The sequence below is a fragment of the Balaenoptera acutorostrata genome, chromosome X (genome assembly GCF_949987535.1).
Source record: "Balaenoptera acutorostrata chromosome X, mBalAcu1.1, whole genome shotgun sequence".
NCBI classification, from domain to species: Eukaryota; Metazoa; Chordata; class Mammalia; order Artiodactyla; family Balaenopteridae; genus Balaenoptera; species Balaenoptera acutorostrata.
This window is the reverse complement of record NC_080085.1, coordinates 132,943,679-132,962,924: the sequence shown is the minus strand read 5'-3', so window position 1 is coordinate 132,962,924 and position 19,246 is coordinate 132,943,679. Positions and strand designations below refer to the sequence as shown.

The 19,246-nt window shown below is 36.8% G+C and overlaps 1 protein-coding gene across 3 annotated transcripts in view; it reads right to left on the bottom strand.

The window, feature by feature from the left end:
• Positions 1-19,246, bottom strand: part of BRCC3 (BRCA1/BRCA2-containing complex subunit 3) — a 65,896-nt gene that overhangs the window by 34,195 nt on the left and 12,455 nt on the right. For all 3 annotated transcript variants that reach the window (XM_007184609.2, XM_007184610.2, XM_007184611.2), the window contains 2 exons: positions 15,459-15,547; positions 14,035-14,090 (listed from right to left, as the gene is read on the bottom strand). In XM_007184609.2, the coding sequence (XP_007184671.1) occupies positions 14,035-14,090; positions 15,459-15,547 (145 nt within the window). The remainder of the gene's footprint in view (positions 1-14,034; positions 14,091-15,458; positions 15,548-19,246) is intronic.

The window sequence follows — 19,246 nt, the reverse complement described above, 5'->3', positions numbered from 1 at the left end:
GTATGGGTTCATTTCTGGGTTCTCTATTCTGTTCCATTGATCTATGTGTCTGTTTTTTGTGCCAATACCATGATGTTTTGAATACTGTAGCTTTGTAATATCATTTGAAATCAGGAAATGTGATGCCTCCATCTTCATTCTTCTTCCTCAGGATTGCTTTGGCTATTTGGGGTCTTTTGTGATCCCATATGAATTTTAGGAGTTTTTCTTATTTCTGTAAAAAAATAATGCCATTGACATTTTGATAGGGAATGCATTGACTCTTTAGATCACTTTAGGTAGAATGGACATTTTAACAATATTAATTCTTGTAATCCATGAACACAAGATGTCTTTCCATTTATCTGTGTCCTCTTTAATTTCATTCATGAATGTTTTTATAATTTTCAGTGGGTATATGTCTTTGACTTTAGTTTATTCATAAGTATTTTATTATTTTTGTTGGTATTGTGAACAGGATTGCTTTCTTAATTTCCTTTTTGGATAGTTCATTGTGTATAGAAACAAGACTAATTTTTGTACGTTGATTTTGTATTCTTCAACTTCACTGAATTTATTAGTTCTAACAGCTTTTTTGTTGAGTCTTTAGGGTTATCTGCACATATTATCATGTCATCTGCAAGCGGAGATAAATTTTACTTCTGATTTGGATGCCTTTTATTTCTTTTACTTGACTAACTGCTCTGGCTAAGACTTCCAGTATTATGTTGAATAGAAGTGGAAAGAGTGGGTATCTTTGCCTTGTACTGGATCTTGGAGGGAAAGCTTTCATTTTTCCCCCCACTGATTATGATGTTAGCTGTGGACTTTTCATATATGGCCTTTATTGCATTGAGGTAAGTTCCTCCTATACCTATTTTGTTGAGAGTTTTTACAATGCTTTTTCTGCATCAATTGAGATGATCATGTGGTTTTTATCTTTCATTCTATTAATGTGGTGTATCATATCGATTGATTTGCATATGTTGAAACATCCTTATATCCCAGGCATAAATCCCAATTGTTCATGGTGTATAATCCTTTCAATGTGCTGTTGAATTCAGTTTGCTAGTATTTTATTAAAGATTTTTGCATTTCTGTTCATTAGGGATATTGGCCTGTAGTATTCTTTTCTTGTGGTATCTTTGTCAGGCTTTCATATCAGAGTGATGCTGGCCTCATAAAATGAGTTTGGAAGTGTTCCCTCTTCTGTGTTTTGGAAGGGCCTAAGAAGGATTGGTATTAATTTTTCTCTGAGTCGTAGAATTCATCCATGCAGCCATCTGGTCCGGACTTTTCCTCCTAGTCCATCTTGCATATGTCGCCCTTCATGTAATTTATAGTTTATGCCAGTAGTTACTTCCCTCCTGGATATATCACAAAGATGAATGGGTATTGTTTTTAAAGTTATTTTTCATTATTATCTTTCTGCATGGTGGGAGGTTGGCCTTATCTGTAAATACGCAATACCTATAAGCTTTGGAAATGTTGTTGCATTTAGGGAAGGGAGGATTTTGCGCAATTGGAATATTTTTTAATTATCTAATGCCTCGCAACATCCGTAAGATACTGGAAACATTCCACTTTTATCCCTTTTGAAAAAGACAGGAGTACAAACTTCAAAAAGAATGTTTATTAATACAAGGTGTATAATTGATTATATATATGTTATTGCACTAATCCCCCAAAGTATAACCCGTCATTATAAGAAATTAAATGTTAAAGTAACTCCCTCACAGTATTGTGTGACTTTCAGCTGTTCTCAACTGAAAAAAAAAATTAGCCAAATGCTCATTTACTCTTTCAATTATCTATTCATTCATTCAATTAATGTTTATTCTGTGCCTATGTTATATTTTCTGTTTCTGTCCAGGCTGCCCCTTTCATGAATTCCTAGGTCCCTTAAATTTCCTACCACAATGTTTATTCTTTGTACTTTCTGGTTGAATCTTGCATTACAGTCTTTACTACTCAATACATTTGAGATTCTCTTATGAATATGGACTGCGGCTTTTACTTCTTTGAGTTCTCTCTACCACTTCCTGTATGAAAGATACTGCTCTCAATATCCTTTAAGTATCTTTCTTAGTAAACAGAAGCTAATTTTTAGCTAGTACGTTCCTGTAAGCTAAAATATTTCTTAGTATCTCTTGCAGCTAGTTGTTACCATATAATTGCTAGCCAATAAGACATTTATGAAAAGGTTATATGTACAACCAGGGAGATTCCTTAAAAGGAAGGTTTTGGGTTTTTTTTAACTTCCTTCCATTTGCTGTTTAGAATATCACTGTATGTCTGAAATTTTAACATCTATCTTGGACTATTTGGAGACCCTGTAAATGGAGCAATAAGATATAAGATACCTATTTCCCTAATAACAGCCATTTACTGTCTACCCGTTTACTTTTTTTCCATGATGGAGGATTAAACTTTAACTTTGCTGAAGGCATTATTTTTAGAGTTTTTGCTTGGTTCTCAACCAAATGTAATTTTAACTAATACAACCTAATAAATTGTTATGCACATGTTATGGACCTAAATAAAAACATCCTGATTATGACTTTAATTTTCGGGCTATGAACATAGGGTTTAATCCAAGGACTATATCCATGTATAATACGGATGCTATTCATATAATAATAAAATGCTAGAACTAAAAAAAAAATATGAAAAGGTTTTCAACTTTATTAGTGGCCAACAAAATGGAAATTAAAGCCACAATGCAATACTACTACACACTTGCCAGAATGGCAAAAATGAACAAGACAGACATTATTAAGTATTGGCAAGGATGTGGAGTGAAAGGCAGTAAAGATACTTCAGGAAAATTGTTGGCATTATCTATTAAAGCTGAACATATATACATATGTATTCCACTCCCAGGTATGTATCCAACAAATGTACATATGTTCACAACAAGAATATTCATAGCAGCGCAATTTGTAAAAGACTTTTAAAAACTGAAATTATCTCTTAATAGTAGAATGAATAAACAAACTGTGGTATATTCAGACAATGGAACACTATACAGCAATGAGAATTTCTAAACTATTGCTTCATGTAACCACACGGATGAACCTCACAAACATAATACTGATTGAAAGAAACTAGACCCAAAAGAGTACATACTGTATGGCTCCATTTATATATGGTTCAAAAATAGGTGAAAGTAACCTATTGTGCTAGACATCAAGATAGTGGCAAATCAGGATTCCAACCAAAGCATCTGGCTACAGAGCCATGTTCTTAATTATTATGCTATATTGTCTTTCCAAAAAAGAGAAAAAAATCCAACTCATTTTATAACTTAATAAAATAATCCTGATACCAAAACTAGACAAGAGGAGCCCAAGACAAGAAGAACACTTTAGACTAATCTCACTTATGAACATAGATGTAACAATCTTAAGCCAAATATTAGCAACTAGAATCTACTTTGTATTAAAAGAACAATAATACATCATGGCAAAGTAGGGTTTATCTGAGGAATGAAACATCAGTTCACTGTTTTAAAAGCTTTCAATGTTGGAAACTTTTAAAACAATGAAACAACCACATTGTCATCTCAGGAAATGACAAACAGGCATTTGATAAAACTTGAGACATTCATGATTAAAAATTCTCAGTAAACTAGAATTAGAAAGAAACTTCCTTAACTTAATAAAGGAATAGAGGGTGTCTACCACAAAATCATAACAAACTCATACTTAATGATGGACAAAAGTATTCCCATTAGAGTCAGAAAGAATGATATTTGCCACCCAACTCTGCTATTCAACTTTTATAGGTCCATACCAATGAAATAAGAATGCTCCTGAAAAAAAGGATACACACACACACAAATATTGCAAAGAGTCAAACCTGTCATTATTTGCAGATGATATGATCATCTACTTAGAAAAAAACCAACATAACCCACTGACTCTACTATTACTATTAAGAGTGTTCAGCACTATGAACAGAAGAACAAAAACTATGAATCTAATGAGAAATACCATAGTAAACATCTGTTGGTTTTGCTGCCATGTATTCTGTCCTCCTTCTGGAAATAGTACCTCTGAAAGTAGGATTACCAAACCCCTTTCTCCCTCGAGGTGAGGCACTGACCTCGGATTCACTTTCTAGTTTGGTTGCCCTGGAAACCTGATGAAGGTGGATGGTCAGCTGTGGGATGGGCGGGCCTGCTTCCGGCAGGTGTCCCGGGAGGTACCCTGCGCCTGGTCTGGGAGGGCTGCGACTGCACATCAACACCTGCTGGGAGTCACAGCTCAGGGTCCCTGAGTGCAGTGGGCCTATCGTTCCTGGGCCCTGACCCTGGCTGGGACCGAGGCTACACACAGGGAACAAAGACAGAGTGGTCCCTAATTTGGGACATGGGGCTTCTAAGCCATAGTGGCTCCTGTTCTCCCCCATCACCCCCCCCATATGCTCTCATTTCTTCACACCTGAGCTGTTAATGGGGGCAGAAACAAGCCCTAGACAGCTGAGAATGCTTGCTGATGCCGGCCTGCTGGCAGGCTGGGTTTCTTATTCTGCAGTCTGCAAAGTTGAATATATTCGGGTGCCAGGATGGCCTATTTGGGTTTTGTGAGTGTGAACTGTCTAGCTGAACCTGCTGATTGAACAGAGTGGATGTGGCAATATGCCAGTTTTTATTGTGAAGAAAATGTCAATATATTTCTGAAAAAGATAAAACGACATGAATGAAGGGAGGGACATACACCAAGTTCATGGATGGAAAGACCCAATGCTGTACAGGTGTAAGTTCCTCCCTAAATTAGTCTATAAATTCAAAGCAATCCTAATACACAATTGCTGACTACGAGATACTTTTGAGGAAGTAGAATGGCCTGTGTGGAGAGTAAGTGCCCTACCAAGTCCAAATCCTGGAATAGGTTGCATTTACTGAGTCTTCCCCTTTGCCATACATTATCCTAAGTGCTTTATTTCCATTAATTCATCTTACCCTCACAATAACTCTAAGAGATGAGCAGTGAATTAATATCTCCATTTTACATATAAGGAAACTGATGTAGAGAGAGCTTGAGTCATTTGCCCAAAGTCACATACCTAGTTAAAGGTAGTCTCAGGACTCAAACCAGGCTATCTGGCTCAAGGCCCCATGCTCTCAGGCTCTGTACACACTGCCTTTCTGTTTCCATGCTAAAAAGCCCTAGTAACTAAAGTATGGTATTGGCAAAGGAACAAACAGATCAAGGGAATGAAGGAGAAACCAGAAATGGGCTCATGTATATATAAAGAAACTTAATATATGATCAAAGTGGCCTTTCAAACCAATGGGTGTGCAGGCAACCGCTCAAAAAGTGGTGCAGGGACAACTAGTGATCCAGTTGGGATAAAATGAAGTTAAACTCCAACTGCAAGGAGTTAACATCATAAGTTCCAGATGACCTAAGGTTCTAAATGCAAAAACCAAAATTATAAAAGAAGAAAGTACATAAAACTCTTATTTATGGTCTTGAGGAAAAGAAAGGTCTTTGAAAGAAGAAAGACAAAGGCATAAAATGAAAGATAACATTGATTCATTGTTTTAAAGCTTTTGTCTGACATATGACACAATAAACTAAGTCAGCCTGGGACTAAATATTTGCAACATACCAGACAAAAGATGAAATTTCCAGAACATACAAAGAAATTATGCAAATCAGCAGGAAAAAAAGACAAATAACTCTATAGAAAATAAAGCAAAGAATATGAATGGGCAATTCAGGACTGACAAACATGAGGAGATGGGCACCCTCACTAAAACCACTTTACTGGCTGGCATACTGTTGTTCATCTGTCAGATTGGTAAAAATTAATGTTTGACATTGAAAATGGCCCTGTACACCAACTCTGTGACTTCGAGCAAGCCTCTTAACCTCTGAGCTCACTTCCACATTAGTAAAAGGGTTGTTAGGAAAATTAAATGAGAGGATGCACATCAAGTACCTGACAGTTTCCACTAGCATGACTTTTATCAGATGTCTTCCCAGGTTTTTCTCCTTCAATTTGTTGATGTAAAGAATTATATTACATTCTGAATTACATTTAAACTTCCTGAAGCTGAATGAACTTTATATTTCTGGATTAAACTGAACTTGTTCATTGTATATTATCCTCTAATACAGTTATATTTGATTTGTTGATATTTTAAATTTTTGTATCTATAGGTGAGATTGGTCAATAGTTTTCTTATTCTTTGCTATCTCTATCCAGGTTTTGGTGTTAAAATTATTTTAGCTATTTAAAAAATTGAGGAGCTTTTAACCTTTTTGTATGGTGTGGAAAAATGTATAAATTGAATTAGAACCACCCATCCTTCAAAGGTTAGAATTCAGCTGTAAAGCCATGTAAACTCACTATCTTTTAAAATCATAGATCCTTAATCACCATTTTCAGTCTCTGCTTTGATAATTGCACTGAATAAGTTTTCTATTTCTTAATTTTGACATATCTTCCTAAGGAATCAACCATTTCCTTTAGATTCTCAAATTATTTGTTACAGAGGTCATGTACTAATGACTTATAACTTAATTTTTTTTTTTACTTTTGTCATACAAAATGACTTATGGAGTACAGTTCAATGGATTTTACATGTACAGATTCCTGTAACTACTTTAATGAGGATACATAATTTTCCATCACCCACCCTAAAAAACTCCCTCATGCTGTCCCTTTATACTCACACCCTTCCCCTCATCCATAAGCCCTAGCAACCACTGACCTGATCTCTATTCCTATAATTTTGTCTTTCTGAGACTATCATATAAATGCAGTCATACAGCATATAGCCTTTTGAGACTGACTTCTTTCACTCAGACTCTGAAATCAAAAGTTCATTCCTTTTTATTGCTGAGTAGTTCTCCAATGTATGGCTGTCTTAGAGTTTGGTAATCAATTCACTTATTGAAGGAATCTGGGTTGTTTCCACTTTGTGGCAATTATGAATATATATATGTGTGTGTGTGTGTATATATATATACACTGAGCACAGGCTCAGTGGTTGTGGCTCATGGGCTTAGTTGCTCCGCAGCATGTGGGATCTTCCCGGACCAGGGCTCAAATCCGTGTCCCCACATTAGCAGGCGGATTCTTAACCACTGAGCCCCCAGGGAAGCCCAAAAGATTTTAGTTTTTATGAAATCCAATTTATCTGTTTTCTTTTGTTATTCATGCTTTTGGTGTCATATCTAAGATTCCATTACCAAATCCAACATCATGAAGATTTACCCCTATGTTTTCTTATAAGCATTTTATAGTTTTAGCTCTTCTATTTAGGTCATTGATCTATTTTGAGTTAATTTTTATATATAGTGCATGTGGATAACCAGTTGTCTCAGCACCACTTGTTGAACAGACTCTTCTTTCCTCATTGAATGACATCAGCACCCTTGTTGAAAATCAGTTGGCCATAGATATGCAGGTTTATTTGTGGACTCTCAATTTTATTCCATTGGTCTCTGTGTCTCTGCTTATGCCAGGTCCACAAAGTTTTGGTTAGTGAAGGTTTGTAGTAAGTTCTGAAATCTGGAAGTATGATTCCTCCAACTTTATTCTTCTTTCTTGATATTATTTTCACTATTCAGGGCACCTTGCAATTCCTTATGAACTTTAGGATCATCTTTTCCATTTTTGTAAAAAGGGCCATTGGAATTTTAATACAGATTTTATTGACTCTTTGGGAAGTACTGTCATCTTAACAATATTGGGTCTTCCAATCCATGAACAAGGGATATCTTTTGATTTATTTAGGTGTTTTTTCTGTCACCAATGTATTCTAGTTTTAACTTTACAAGTCTTTCCCATTCTTGGTTAAATTTTTTCCTAGGTATTTTATTATTTTGTATGCTGTCATAACTGGATTTTTAAATTTTATTTTTTACATTGTTCATTGCTGGTGTGTAGAAATACACACTGATTTTGTGCACTGATTTTGAACACTGGAACCTTGCTGAACTCATTTATCAACTCTAGTAGCTTTGGGGGGTTTCTTTCAGATTGTCTATATATAGGACCACATGATCTGCAAATACATAGTTTTACTTCTTACTTTCCAATTTGGATGCCTTTTATTTCTTTTTCTGCCTAATTGTTTTGGCTAGAACTACCAGTAAAATACTGAATAACAGTGGTGAAAGTGGGCATCCTTGTCTTGTTCCTCATCTTATGGGAGAAAACTTTTCACCATTGAGTAAAACGTTAGCTGTGGGTTTTCATAAAAGCCCAAAAATGTTGAGGAATGTTCCCTAGATTCCTAGTTTTCTGAGTGTTTTTATTATGAAAGGATGTTGAAATTTTGCTTTTTGTGCATCAGTCGTGGGTTTTTTCCTTCATTCTATTAATGTGCAGTATTAATCAATTGATTTTCTTATGTTGAACCTCACTTCTATGCCAGGGATAAATCCCACTTGATCATAGTGTATAATCCTTTTAATGTGCTATTGGATTCAGTATGGTAGGATTTTGTTGAGGAGTTTTGCATCTGTATTCATAGTGAATATCACTTTGTAATTTTTTTTTTTGGTGATATCTTTGTCTGGCTTTGGTATCAGGGTAATACTGGCCTCAAAGATGAGTTAGAAGTGCTCCATTCTCTTCTATTTTTGGAGAGTTTGAGGATTAGTGTTAATCCTTCTTTAAATGTGTGGCAGAATTAACCAGTGTAGTCATCTGGTCTTGGAGCTTTCTTTGTTGAGATGTTTTTGAATACTGATTCAATCTATTTAATTTTTATAGGTCTGTTCAGGTTTTCTATTTCTTTTTGAGCCGGTTTTGGCAATTTGTGTGTTTCTAGGAATTTGTCCACTTCATTTAGGTTATCTAACAATTGTTTGGTTTTACCTTATAATCATTTTTTATTTCTGTAAAGTTGGTAGTAACGTCCCTACTTTTAATTCAGATTTTAGGTATTTGGTTCTTTTCTCATCTTTTTGTCAGTCTAGCTAAAGATATGTCAATTTTGTTGATCTTTTCAAAGAACTAACTTTTGGTTTCTTTGATTCTGTTGTTTCTGTATTCCCTATTTTGTTTGTCTTCACTCTATTATTTCCTTCCTTCTAACTGCTTTGAATTTAGTTTGCATTTCTTTTTCTAGTTCCTTAAAGTGTAGAGTTAGAAATACCTTAAATACTGATTTGAGGGATTTCTTTTTTAAAGTAGGCATGTATAGCTATAAATTCCCCTCTGAGCACTGCTTTTGCTGCATCCCATAAATCTTGGTATGTTGTGTTTTCATTGTCATTAGTCTCAAAGTATTTTCTAATTTATCTTGTGATTTCTTCTTTCTCTTAAACATTGGTTGTTTACGAGCATGTTTTTAAATTTCCACATATTTGTGAATTTTCCAGATTTCTTCCTGTAACTGATTTCAGATTCCATTCCATTTTTGCAGAAGATGCTTTGTATCATTCCAGTCTTCAAAAATTTATTGAGACCTGTTTTGTGAACTAACATGTGGTTTATCCTGGAGAATGTTTTATGTGCACTTGGGAAGGAAGTGTATTCAGCTGTTGTTGGGTGGAGAATTCTGTATGTGTCTATTAGGTATAGTTTGCTTATAGTGTTGTTCAAGTCTTCTGTTTTGTTATTTTTTTTCTAATTTTTCTATCCTTTAAGGAAAGTGGGGTGCTGAAGTCTCCCACTAGTACTGTTGAACTGTCTACCTCTCCCTTCAGTTCTGTCAATTTTTGTATGATATATTTCGGGGTCCTTTTGTTAGGTGCATATATGTTTATAATTGTTATGTCTTATATCATTTTTTGTTCCTCAATTCTTCCTTACCGCCTTTTGTATTAGAAAGGCATTTTCTAGTACACTGTTTTGCTTCCTTCCTTCCTTTCTCTCTCTCTACTATATATCTCTATTTTCTTAATGGTTTCCCTGGAAATTACAATTAACACTTTAGTTCAAATTAATACTAACTTAGTTTTAATCAAATACACACTGTTCCTGTATAGCTCTATTCCCATACTTTTGTGTTACTATTACAAATTACATCTTTATACAATATGTGTCTATCAACTTAGATTTGTAACTGTTGCTTTATGTAGTTGTCTTTTGAATCACATAGGGGGAAAAAGGGAGTTACAAATTGAAAATACATTAATACTGACTTTTGTATTTAACTATATAGTTACCTTTCTGGTGTTATTTCTTTGTGTGGATTTAAGTTATTGTCTAGTGTCCTTTCATTTCAGCCTGAAGGACTCCCTGTAGCATTTCTCATAGGGCAGGTCTACTAGTGACAAAACTCTCTCAGTTTTTGTTTACCTGGGAATGTCTTAATATCTCTTTCGTTCATAAAGGATAGTTTTGCCAGATACAGAATTCTTGCTTGGTAGTTGTTTTCTTGTTGTTGCTGCTGTTGTTGTTGTTGGGTTTGTTTGTTTTCCTAAATCAGTATTTGAATATGTCAGCCCGCTGCCTTTTGGCCTCCCTGGTTTCTGATGAGAACCTGCCCCTCAATCTTACTGAGAATCCCTTGTATGTAATGAGTCACTTCTCTCTTATTGCATTCAAGATTGTCTTTGCCTTCTGACACTGATTATATCTCAGTGTGGATCTTCTTGAGTTTATCCTGCTTGGAGTTGAGATTCTTGGATGTATATAGGTCATGCCTGTCACAAATTTGGGATGTTTTTGACCATTATTTCTTTGTATACATTTTCTGCCCCTTTCTCTATCTCATCCTCTACTGGGACTCCTATTATGAGTACACTTAGAGTGTTTTAAGATGTCCCACAGGTCTCAAGCTCTTTATTTTTCTTCATTCTTTCTTTCTTTCTGCTCCTCAGACTGGGTAATGTCAATTCACCTATCTTGAAGTTTGGTGATTCTTTCTTTTGTCTTCTCAATCCTGCTATTGAACCTATCTAGTGAATTTTTCACTTCCCTTATTGTACTTCTCAGTTCTAGAATTCCTATTTGGTTCCTTTTTATAATTTCTCTCTTTATTGATATTTTCTATTAGATATTCTCTATCATTCTCATGGTTTTCTTTAGTTCTTTGTATATCATTTCCTTTAGCTTTTTGAGAATATTTTAAATAGTTGATTGACAGTCTTTGTCTAGTAAGCCCAACATCTTGGCTTCCTCCAGGAATGTTTTTATTAATTTCTTTTTCCTGCTTTCAGCCCATAATTTGTTTCTGTGAATGCCTTTTTTGTTGTTGTTGAAAACTGGACATTTCGAATATTATAACTATGGAAATCGTATTCTACCCCCTCCCCAGGGTTTATTGTTGCTGCTTGTTTTGGGGTTTTTTAAATTTATTTATTTATTTATTTATTTATTTATTTATTTATTTATTTATGGCTGTGTTGGGTCTTCGTTTCTGTGCGAGGGCTTTCTCTAGTTGTGGCAAGCAGGGACCACTCTTCATCGCGGTGCGTGGGCCTCTCACTATCGCGGCCTCTCTTGTTGCGGAGCGCAGGCTCAGTAATTGTGGCTCACGGGCCCAGCTGCTCTGCGGCATGTGGGATCTTCCCAGACCAGGGCTCGAACTCGTGTCCCCTGCATTAGCAGGCAGATTCTCAACCACTGCGCCACCAGGGAAGCCCGTTGCTGCTTGTTTTATCTGATTTTGTTTGTCTGTTTAGTGACTTTCCTGAACTAATTTTTTATAGTCTATATTCTTTGTTATATGTGGCCACTGAGGTCTTTGTCCTGTTAGCTTAGTAGCCATCTAGTGACTTGACAGAGATTTACTTAAATACTGAGATTCTGGTGTTTTTTTTTTCTGGATTTAGTAATTGCCGGGTTGCTATAAAATATTGATTAGTTTCTAGAGTTCCAATAAAGGTGATTCTGACAGTTTTTGCCAGATTATTCACTGCTTTTGTGGAGGACTTTTGAAGTTTCCTACTCTGCCATTTTTTGTTGATGTCACTCTCTCTAGTCACTTTTTCAGTTTTAATGTTCTGAGGGGGAAAATGTCAATTTAGAATTCTTTATCCATTAGGGTTATTAATGAAGAATAAAAACATTTTCAGGCAAGCACAGACGCAGAAGGTTTAGCTCAAATGCACACCTTTCTTAGGAAGTTACTAGAGGGCCTTTAACAGCAAAATGACAGAGTGAACCAAGAAAAATGACATGAAATCCAGACAACAATGGATCCAACCCAGGAGAATAATGAAGGAGAGCCCCAGGACATCAGCTGAGACCTGATTAGCATAGGAAGATGGAGGGCTTTAGGGAGCGATCCTAGGAATTTGGAACTCAGGGAGGTGATAAAGTCAGAGAAATAAGGGAGAAAAAGCCATTCAAAACCCCATGAAAAAGCAAAAAGCTATACAGGAAAGGAAATGGAATCATAGTATACTACTTTATAGTGCTTGGTTGTACATGGAATAATATTTATATAATCATAACAATATAAACATTTTGTTTTCTATTCTTAGAATCAACTAGTACACAAAGCACAAAAAACACAATTGTGATTACAACATAGAACACAGATTTTTGCAACTGTGAAAATATAAAGGTTTATGGTAAAACTGCAAGTAACACTAGGGAGCCAAGAGATATTGTCTATTGTCTGTTGTTGATAGGATAAATAAAGGGGCAAACTTTATTTAAGATTAGAAAAGTAACAACAGAAGAACAAAAAGTAGTAATATAACTACATTGGGCAGAATGGAGATGGGGCAGTGTGAGCTAAATCCTCATTTGTGAGACCACGATAACATAATAAGAAGAATAATTAATATCTAAAATTAGTAAATCAAGACAGAGTATCAAAAGTATATTATTTAGGGATATCAAAGTAAACAACAGAAGAACTAAAAACAAAATTGGGAGAAAGAAGTGGTTCCCCCTGAGGAGTGACAGTATTTCTCATAAATTCTGTGCCATCTGATATTTTTATGCACGTGCACCTATTACTTTGATGAAAAATTTTAAAATTAACACTTGTGTATGGTTCAACATTCCAAAGCTATGTAAAGGTACAATTAAGTCTCCACACCTCCTTCCTACTTCCTCTCTGCTGAGGTGACTGATGTTTCCTTCCAGATATTCTGTGTATTTCCAAGCAAGTACACTGGTGTGTCATGCGTATATTTCTCTTCCATATCCTTATATGAATGGTAGCATTCTATACAGACTGTTCTTGTACCTTGCCTTTTTTACTTAACAGTGTATCTTGGAGATATTTATGTATCACTACTGAGCGTCCTTTCTTTTTTTTTTTTTTTGGTTGCACCATGCGGCATGTGGGATCTTAGTTCCCCGACCAGGGATTGAACCTGGGCCCATTGCAGTGGAAGCACAGAGTCTTAACCACTGGACTGCCAGAGAATTCCCCTCATATTTTTTTTTTCCCCTCATATTTTTAATAGCTGAATATTATTCCATTATTTAGATGCATCATAATTTATTTAATCAGTTCTGTACTGACAGACATCTGTTATTTTCCCCAATTCTTTGCTATTTCAAACAATGCTATCATAATAAATTGACAAATATTATAAGAAAAAAATATAAGGCATTCTTTGTTTCTGTCTCCCAATTAGATAATGAACTTGGCTTTCATCTCTGCCTCCTTGGTGCCTACCATGGTGCCTGGCATATAGTAGTTACTGTATTTGCTAATTTAGGTTGAACTGAATTTAAATGAGGAAACTAAGCTATGCAAACATTTAAATGAGATACTGTAATTCTAAAATCAAGTTTATGGCACAACAAAGACAAGAGCTTATACAAATCTATAAGACTCCGCACACTCAGTCTTTGTTTTACAATTCATCAGAGAAAGGGAAAGTAACAGTGCAACTCAGTTTAGAATAATGCAGGAAAGGAAATGTGGGACAGGGCTGTGGTGATGTAACTGCAATGAACAGACTCCTTGCTTATATGATCCTAGCTTTCTAGATCCCCGATATCCAAGATGCTAAAGAGATTCTAATTCCTCACAGAGATGTTCACGTGTATAAGTAGACTATAGAATTCTTAGTGTCTTACTAATGAGAGAAATAAAATGAAATAAAACAATCAATTCCCTGGACTGGAGATTAACCCACCAATACATACATATATCTCTGTCATACTTACTCTGAGCTCTTTTGGGCCTGTATGGACTGAAAGCAAGTGTAGAGTACCCGTCCAGTCTAAAAAAAGAAAGAAAACAGAAAAAAAGAAAGGTCACACAGAGGATTAATAGTGAAAAAGGTATAGCAATTTAGTGGGCTCTAACCTAAAACTCAAAGGCCCCTCTGGGAGTGGAAGGTTAGAAGAGACTCCAAAGACAGACTATGCATAAATCAGTTTCTGTAAGAAGGATCAAATACTCAGTCAACATGAGATGGCCACAATCAAACATCCGCTCATGTGACAGCAGAGAATTGCTCACAAACATGAGAACCAAGAAACTAAGAATGAGACCATTCAGACTCCTTTTTTGGAAGCTGACAAACTCATGCAACAGCTATTTATAATGACAATAAATTTATGATGACAAAGCCAGAAGCGTTTCAAATGAAGTATGAAGTTCAAGATAGTGAACTTTAACGTTTTCAGAAAAGAGTGATTTTATGAAGAATATTCATTATTAACATAGATTCTGAGAATATAACTAATGTACTAAACAATAGGAGGACACACTTGGTAAGTCGGCAAAATTCATAGTTGCAGTGTTAAATTTTCTTTTTGTTTGAAGTGACACATAGTAAAACCTCTTGATCTGAACGTAAAATTCAAACAGAAGCACTCTAAATAGAGAATAGCAAGACTAGCCATTGATTGAGCTGTTAACTTCTCTGAGTTTCGGTTCGCTTATCCATAAAAATCGATAATAATAATCCTCACGGGTTGTTGTCAGGGTTCGAGTATATTTATGTAAAACACCTAAAGAGTAAGTGCCATACAATACGTGATAAATGGTAGCACTTGTTACTGTTATTGGCCTCCACTCCTACCACCGTGGTCAAACATCCATCATCTCTTTCCTAGATTACTACAGTCGCTTCCTAACTGGTTTCACGGACACCATGGATTCTGCACCCCCTCCCTCCCTGTCCCCCCAGCCCCACCCCCAGTTGTCTTCCAGACCTCACTGTAGGATGACCACATGAGTTACCATGCAAACCAGGACACTTCCAAGAAGGAAAGGTGCTAACTGAATAGGAGACTGGGACAGTGGGTGGAACTGGGACTGACAGAGGCAAGCCGGGACATGTAGTCATGTTCTGCCTCACTGTGCTGCAGCCACACTGACTTCCTCGATGTCCCCTAAACATGCCACACTCACCTCAGGGTCTTTTCACTGGCTATTTCCTCTGCCTGGAACGCTCTTCCCCCAAGAAATCCACAAGACTTGCTCCCTCACTTTCTTCAGGTCCTGACTCAATGACCCTTCTCATTGAAACCTTCCCTGGCCACCCTATTAAAATTGCAAAAAGATTTTTCTCTATTCTCTGTGTCTGTGTGTTTATACACACACGCGTGCGCATGTGCACACACACACACACACACAATACCTTTGTATTTTTATCTTCTATGAAACAGGAAAATATAAGTCCTACAAAGCCTTGATCCATCATCTGGTACATGGCTTGTGTACGAACATCTGCAAATAAACAAAAATAAAAATCTGCTGTTAAACTGTATCTCCCAGACATGAAAATATAAAGATAACAGCAGCATACAATCCTCGTGGGATTCAGATTCTAAAGGCAGAACAGGGGTACATCCTAATGACAATATTATTGTCAAAGTATAAACATTTTACTAGGTTAGGGAAATACTACGGGAGTCGGCAATTAAATAATAAAATTTATTACTAATTCTAGGCTGCCTAGCCCACAACTAGCCCTGCTATGAAATGTAGCATAGAAAGAAAAAAATGGAAAACTTCCATTATCCCAAAAACACCTGATAATTTCTTCCAGGAGGACTCCAAAAGAAATGAAGGCATTCGAAGGAGACAGCAAGATTTCTTAGAATAAGCCTTTCGATGGACAGCTTCTAGGGAAGTGAATATATTAGACTTGATACTAAAGAATGGCAGTGTAGAACTATTACAGAGGAAACTATTGTATAGAAGTGACTGCAATAGAATTAAACACTGCATTCCAGGGAACAGAAACAAAATCTCACTAAATGGTTATACAATTTTTGAAAAGGAAATCATAGACAAGCACCAAATAACATTTGAAAGGATTAGTTAAAAGATTACCAGAAACTGAACAGAGGCAAAGTTTAAAGATGTGAAGTACTCAGACCATTATTTATGGATACAAAAGATCTGGTATTACAACAAAACAGTGCACAGCATGGTTTGGTCCGGTGACTTATGCCCAGTTAGCTTGTTCTATATGTTCTTAAACATACTTCGCATTGATCTGGATTGGGACTTCTACCCAATATATTCCTAAGTAAAGAGTAAGGCCCAACAATACCCAGCAAAGAATATGAGAAAAATACTGGCTGAAACAGTTGGTGAAAATAAACAGCACTGTTTGAATGATCTCTGTACCTGCTACATGACCTTGGTAAAATTTTTAATACCTCTAAGCCTATTTCTTCATCAGTTAAATAAGGATAAACATCATCCGTACTTTTTCAGGGTTTTGTATTTTAAAAGTTGCAAGATGCTTTTAGCACAACGCCTAGCACATCAGAGGTACTTCATAATAATTCATTACATTTCGTTCCATCCACAGCCATTGTTGATGAATTGCTGAATCTGAAATGGATTAGTATCCATACTGTGCCACCCAAAGTGCTTCTGTCAAGATCACCAACGATGCATTTTTGGTTCTCAATTTACCCGATTGCTCCCTCCTTGAAACACTATCTTCACTTGGCCTCACATTCCCACTCTTCTCATCTCTGTCCTCTTAACTTCCTGGCTGTTCTTCTCCAGTCTCTTGCTGGATCCTTCCCGTCTTTCCATCCTCAAAATATGGCATGCCCAGGGCTCAGTCTTCAGCCATTTTCTCTTCTCCATCTACACTTACTCCCTGGGGGAGTTCATTTAGTTCCACGGCTTCAAATCTCATCTCCATACTGGCCACTCCCAACTCCTACTCAATCAACTCTAGTTCCAGTCTTCTACCCAAACTGCCGAATCATATATCCAATTGTGTACCTGACACTGAGACTTGGTTGTCTTAATACTGTGCTCCTCAGGGCAGTAGGTCCATGAACTATTTGTTACCTGTTCACAAGGAGACAAGAGCTTGAGCTGGAACGGAAATTAATCTCTGCTTCCTTCATTGACAAAGTCTTAAGGAAAATGTAAGCTGAACTAAACAATATGCTAAGTTGACATAGATGATTTCTTTTTTTTTGGCCATGCCAAGCTGATTGCAGGATCTCAGTTCCCTGACTAGGGATTGAACCCGGGCCACAGCAGTGAAAGCCCAGAATCCTAACCACTAGGCCACCAGGGAACTCCCAACATAGAGGATTTATGTTTGGTGTAGGCTCCTTATCGAATTGGTCACAGACCAAAGCCAGGCTAGGTGAGCATCACTTGCCTACCAGACATTTGAAACTCAACATGTCCAAAAGCACACACTTGATTTCCTCCACAAAATCTGCTACTCCCAAAGCCACACTGGCTCTCCTGCTTTTCCTCAAATATTCCAGGCATGCTCCTCCTCAGGGCCTTTGCACTGGCTATTCCTCTCCGCCTGGGACGCTCTTCCGCAAGATATTTGCACGGCCAACTCTCACTTCCTTCAGGTTTTTGCTCAACTGTTACCTTCTCCATGAGGCCTAATCACGTTACTTAAAATATAAACCCTATGCCCCTTACCCTGATTTACATTTTTCCCTGAGGTAACTTAATTACTTCTAAGTTACCTCCTAAATGCCAAATCCAAAAGATACACTTTAGTCTAAATGAGGACCATCCAAGAGACCTTCCTGCAACTGTGCCATCCAATTTTTCTTTCAGCATTGGACAGTCTGAAGGGACAACAGAATCACACCTCCCATTTCCTGGTGTAAAAGTAGAACAGTCTGAGCACCATATTCTTTCATTTACTCTCGACTCAAAATTTTCCTGAAACAGAAACCACGGACCCCAGTTCGTAATAAAGGATTTTAAAAGAATGAGAGACTATATATACAAGTGTTTTTAGAATACGAGCCCTGAGATAGCCATCACATTACAATAAAATTTTGGTTCAGCCTTCACTTATTCTATCCCTTGTCCTAACAGAGCTTCCATCTAAGTCAGTTTGCTAAAGAAGGGCATAGAAATGTATTGTAATATCAAAAAATTTTGTTTGTAATGATTCCAAGGAGTATTGACTTATAACTTCTAGAAGAGAATGTTTGGGAAAATGTAATTTTTAAAAATGACTGGTTATAGAAAACTGCTTAATTAAAACTACAGCCTATATTTGTCATGGGAGGTTGATCTGACCCACCAACTTTGGTAATAAATTAACTCACTATGACATCACCGTAGCAGTGCTTCCCTTCTTATAAAAGGATCAAGCAGATCTTATAATTAGGAACATAACTACAGGTGCATGTCTCCTTGTACTATGCACTTACAAGGACAGGAAAGTTAATGTAAGAGTAACTGAAAAACAGTGCCAAGTCACATGCGATTTACAAAATAGGCTGTGCTTTTTAAATTGCTTCCCTTTTTCTTTTGCAAGCCACGTCCTATAGGTAAAATTTGGGTAAGTTCGTTGCATGGGTATGACATAACTCAACTATATATCTTTTTCCCCACCACCAAACCTATGCTTCCTCCTCCATTTCCTATTTTCATAAATAGCGTTCCCACTTGACCAGACAGAGCAGACGCTGGAGAATGCCAAGGCCTCTGATTCACAGAAACCTCCGCTGAGGTACTGACTCTGCCACTTATTAGCTGACTGGTTTTGCACAAAGTATTTCAGCTCGAACCTCAGCTTAGTTTCTTAGGAGCCACACACTCCTCATGATTATTTGGGAAGTGTTTCAAGAAGTAGAGAGTGGATGCAGTATCAAACGCTACAGACTTGGGAGACAGATATGGTTCAGACCTCAGCACTGCCACTTACTCAACCCATAGGAGCCTCTGTTTCCTCCTCACTGCCATGAGGGGGAAGGTCTCTAAGTCACGGGTTAGACGAGGAAACATTCATTTCCGCAAGTAAAGTTATTCTAATTCTTTCAAAAGAGTCAGATAGAGACAAAAAGTGACCATGATTAGAGAAAAAGGGTAAAGAGAAAGAGAAAGAAAACAGGGCTTCCCTGGTGGCGCAATTGTTAGGAGTCTGCCTGCCAATGCAGGGGACACGGGTTCCAGCCCTTGTCT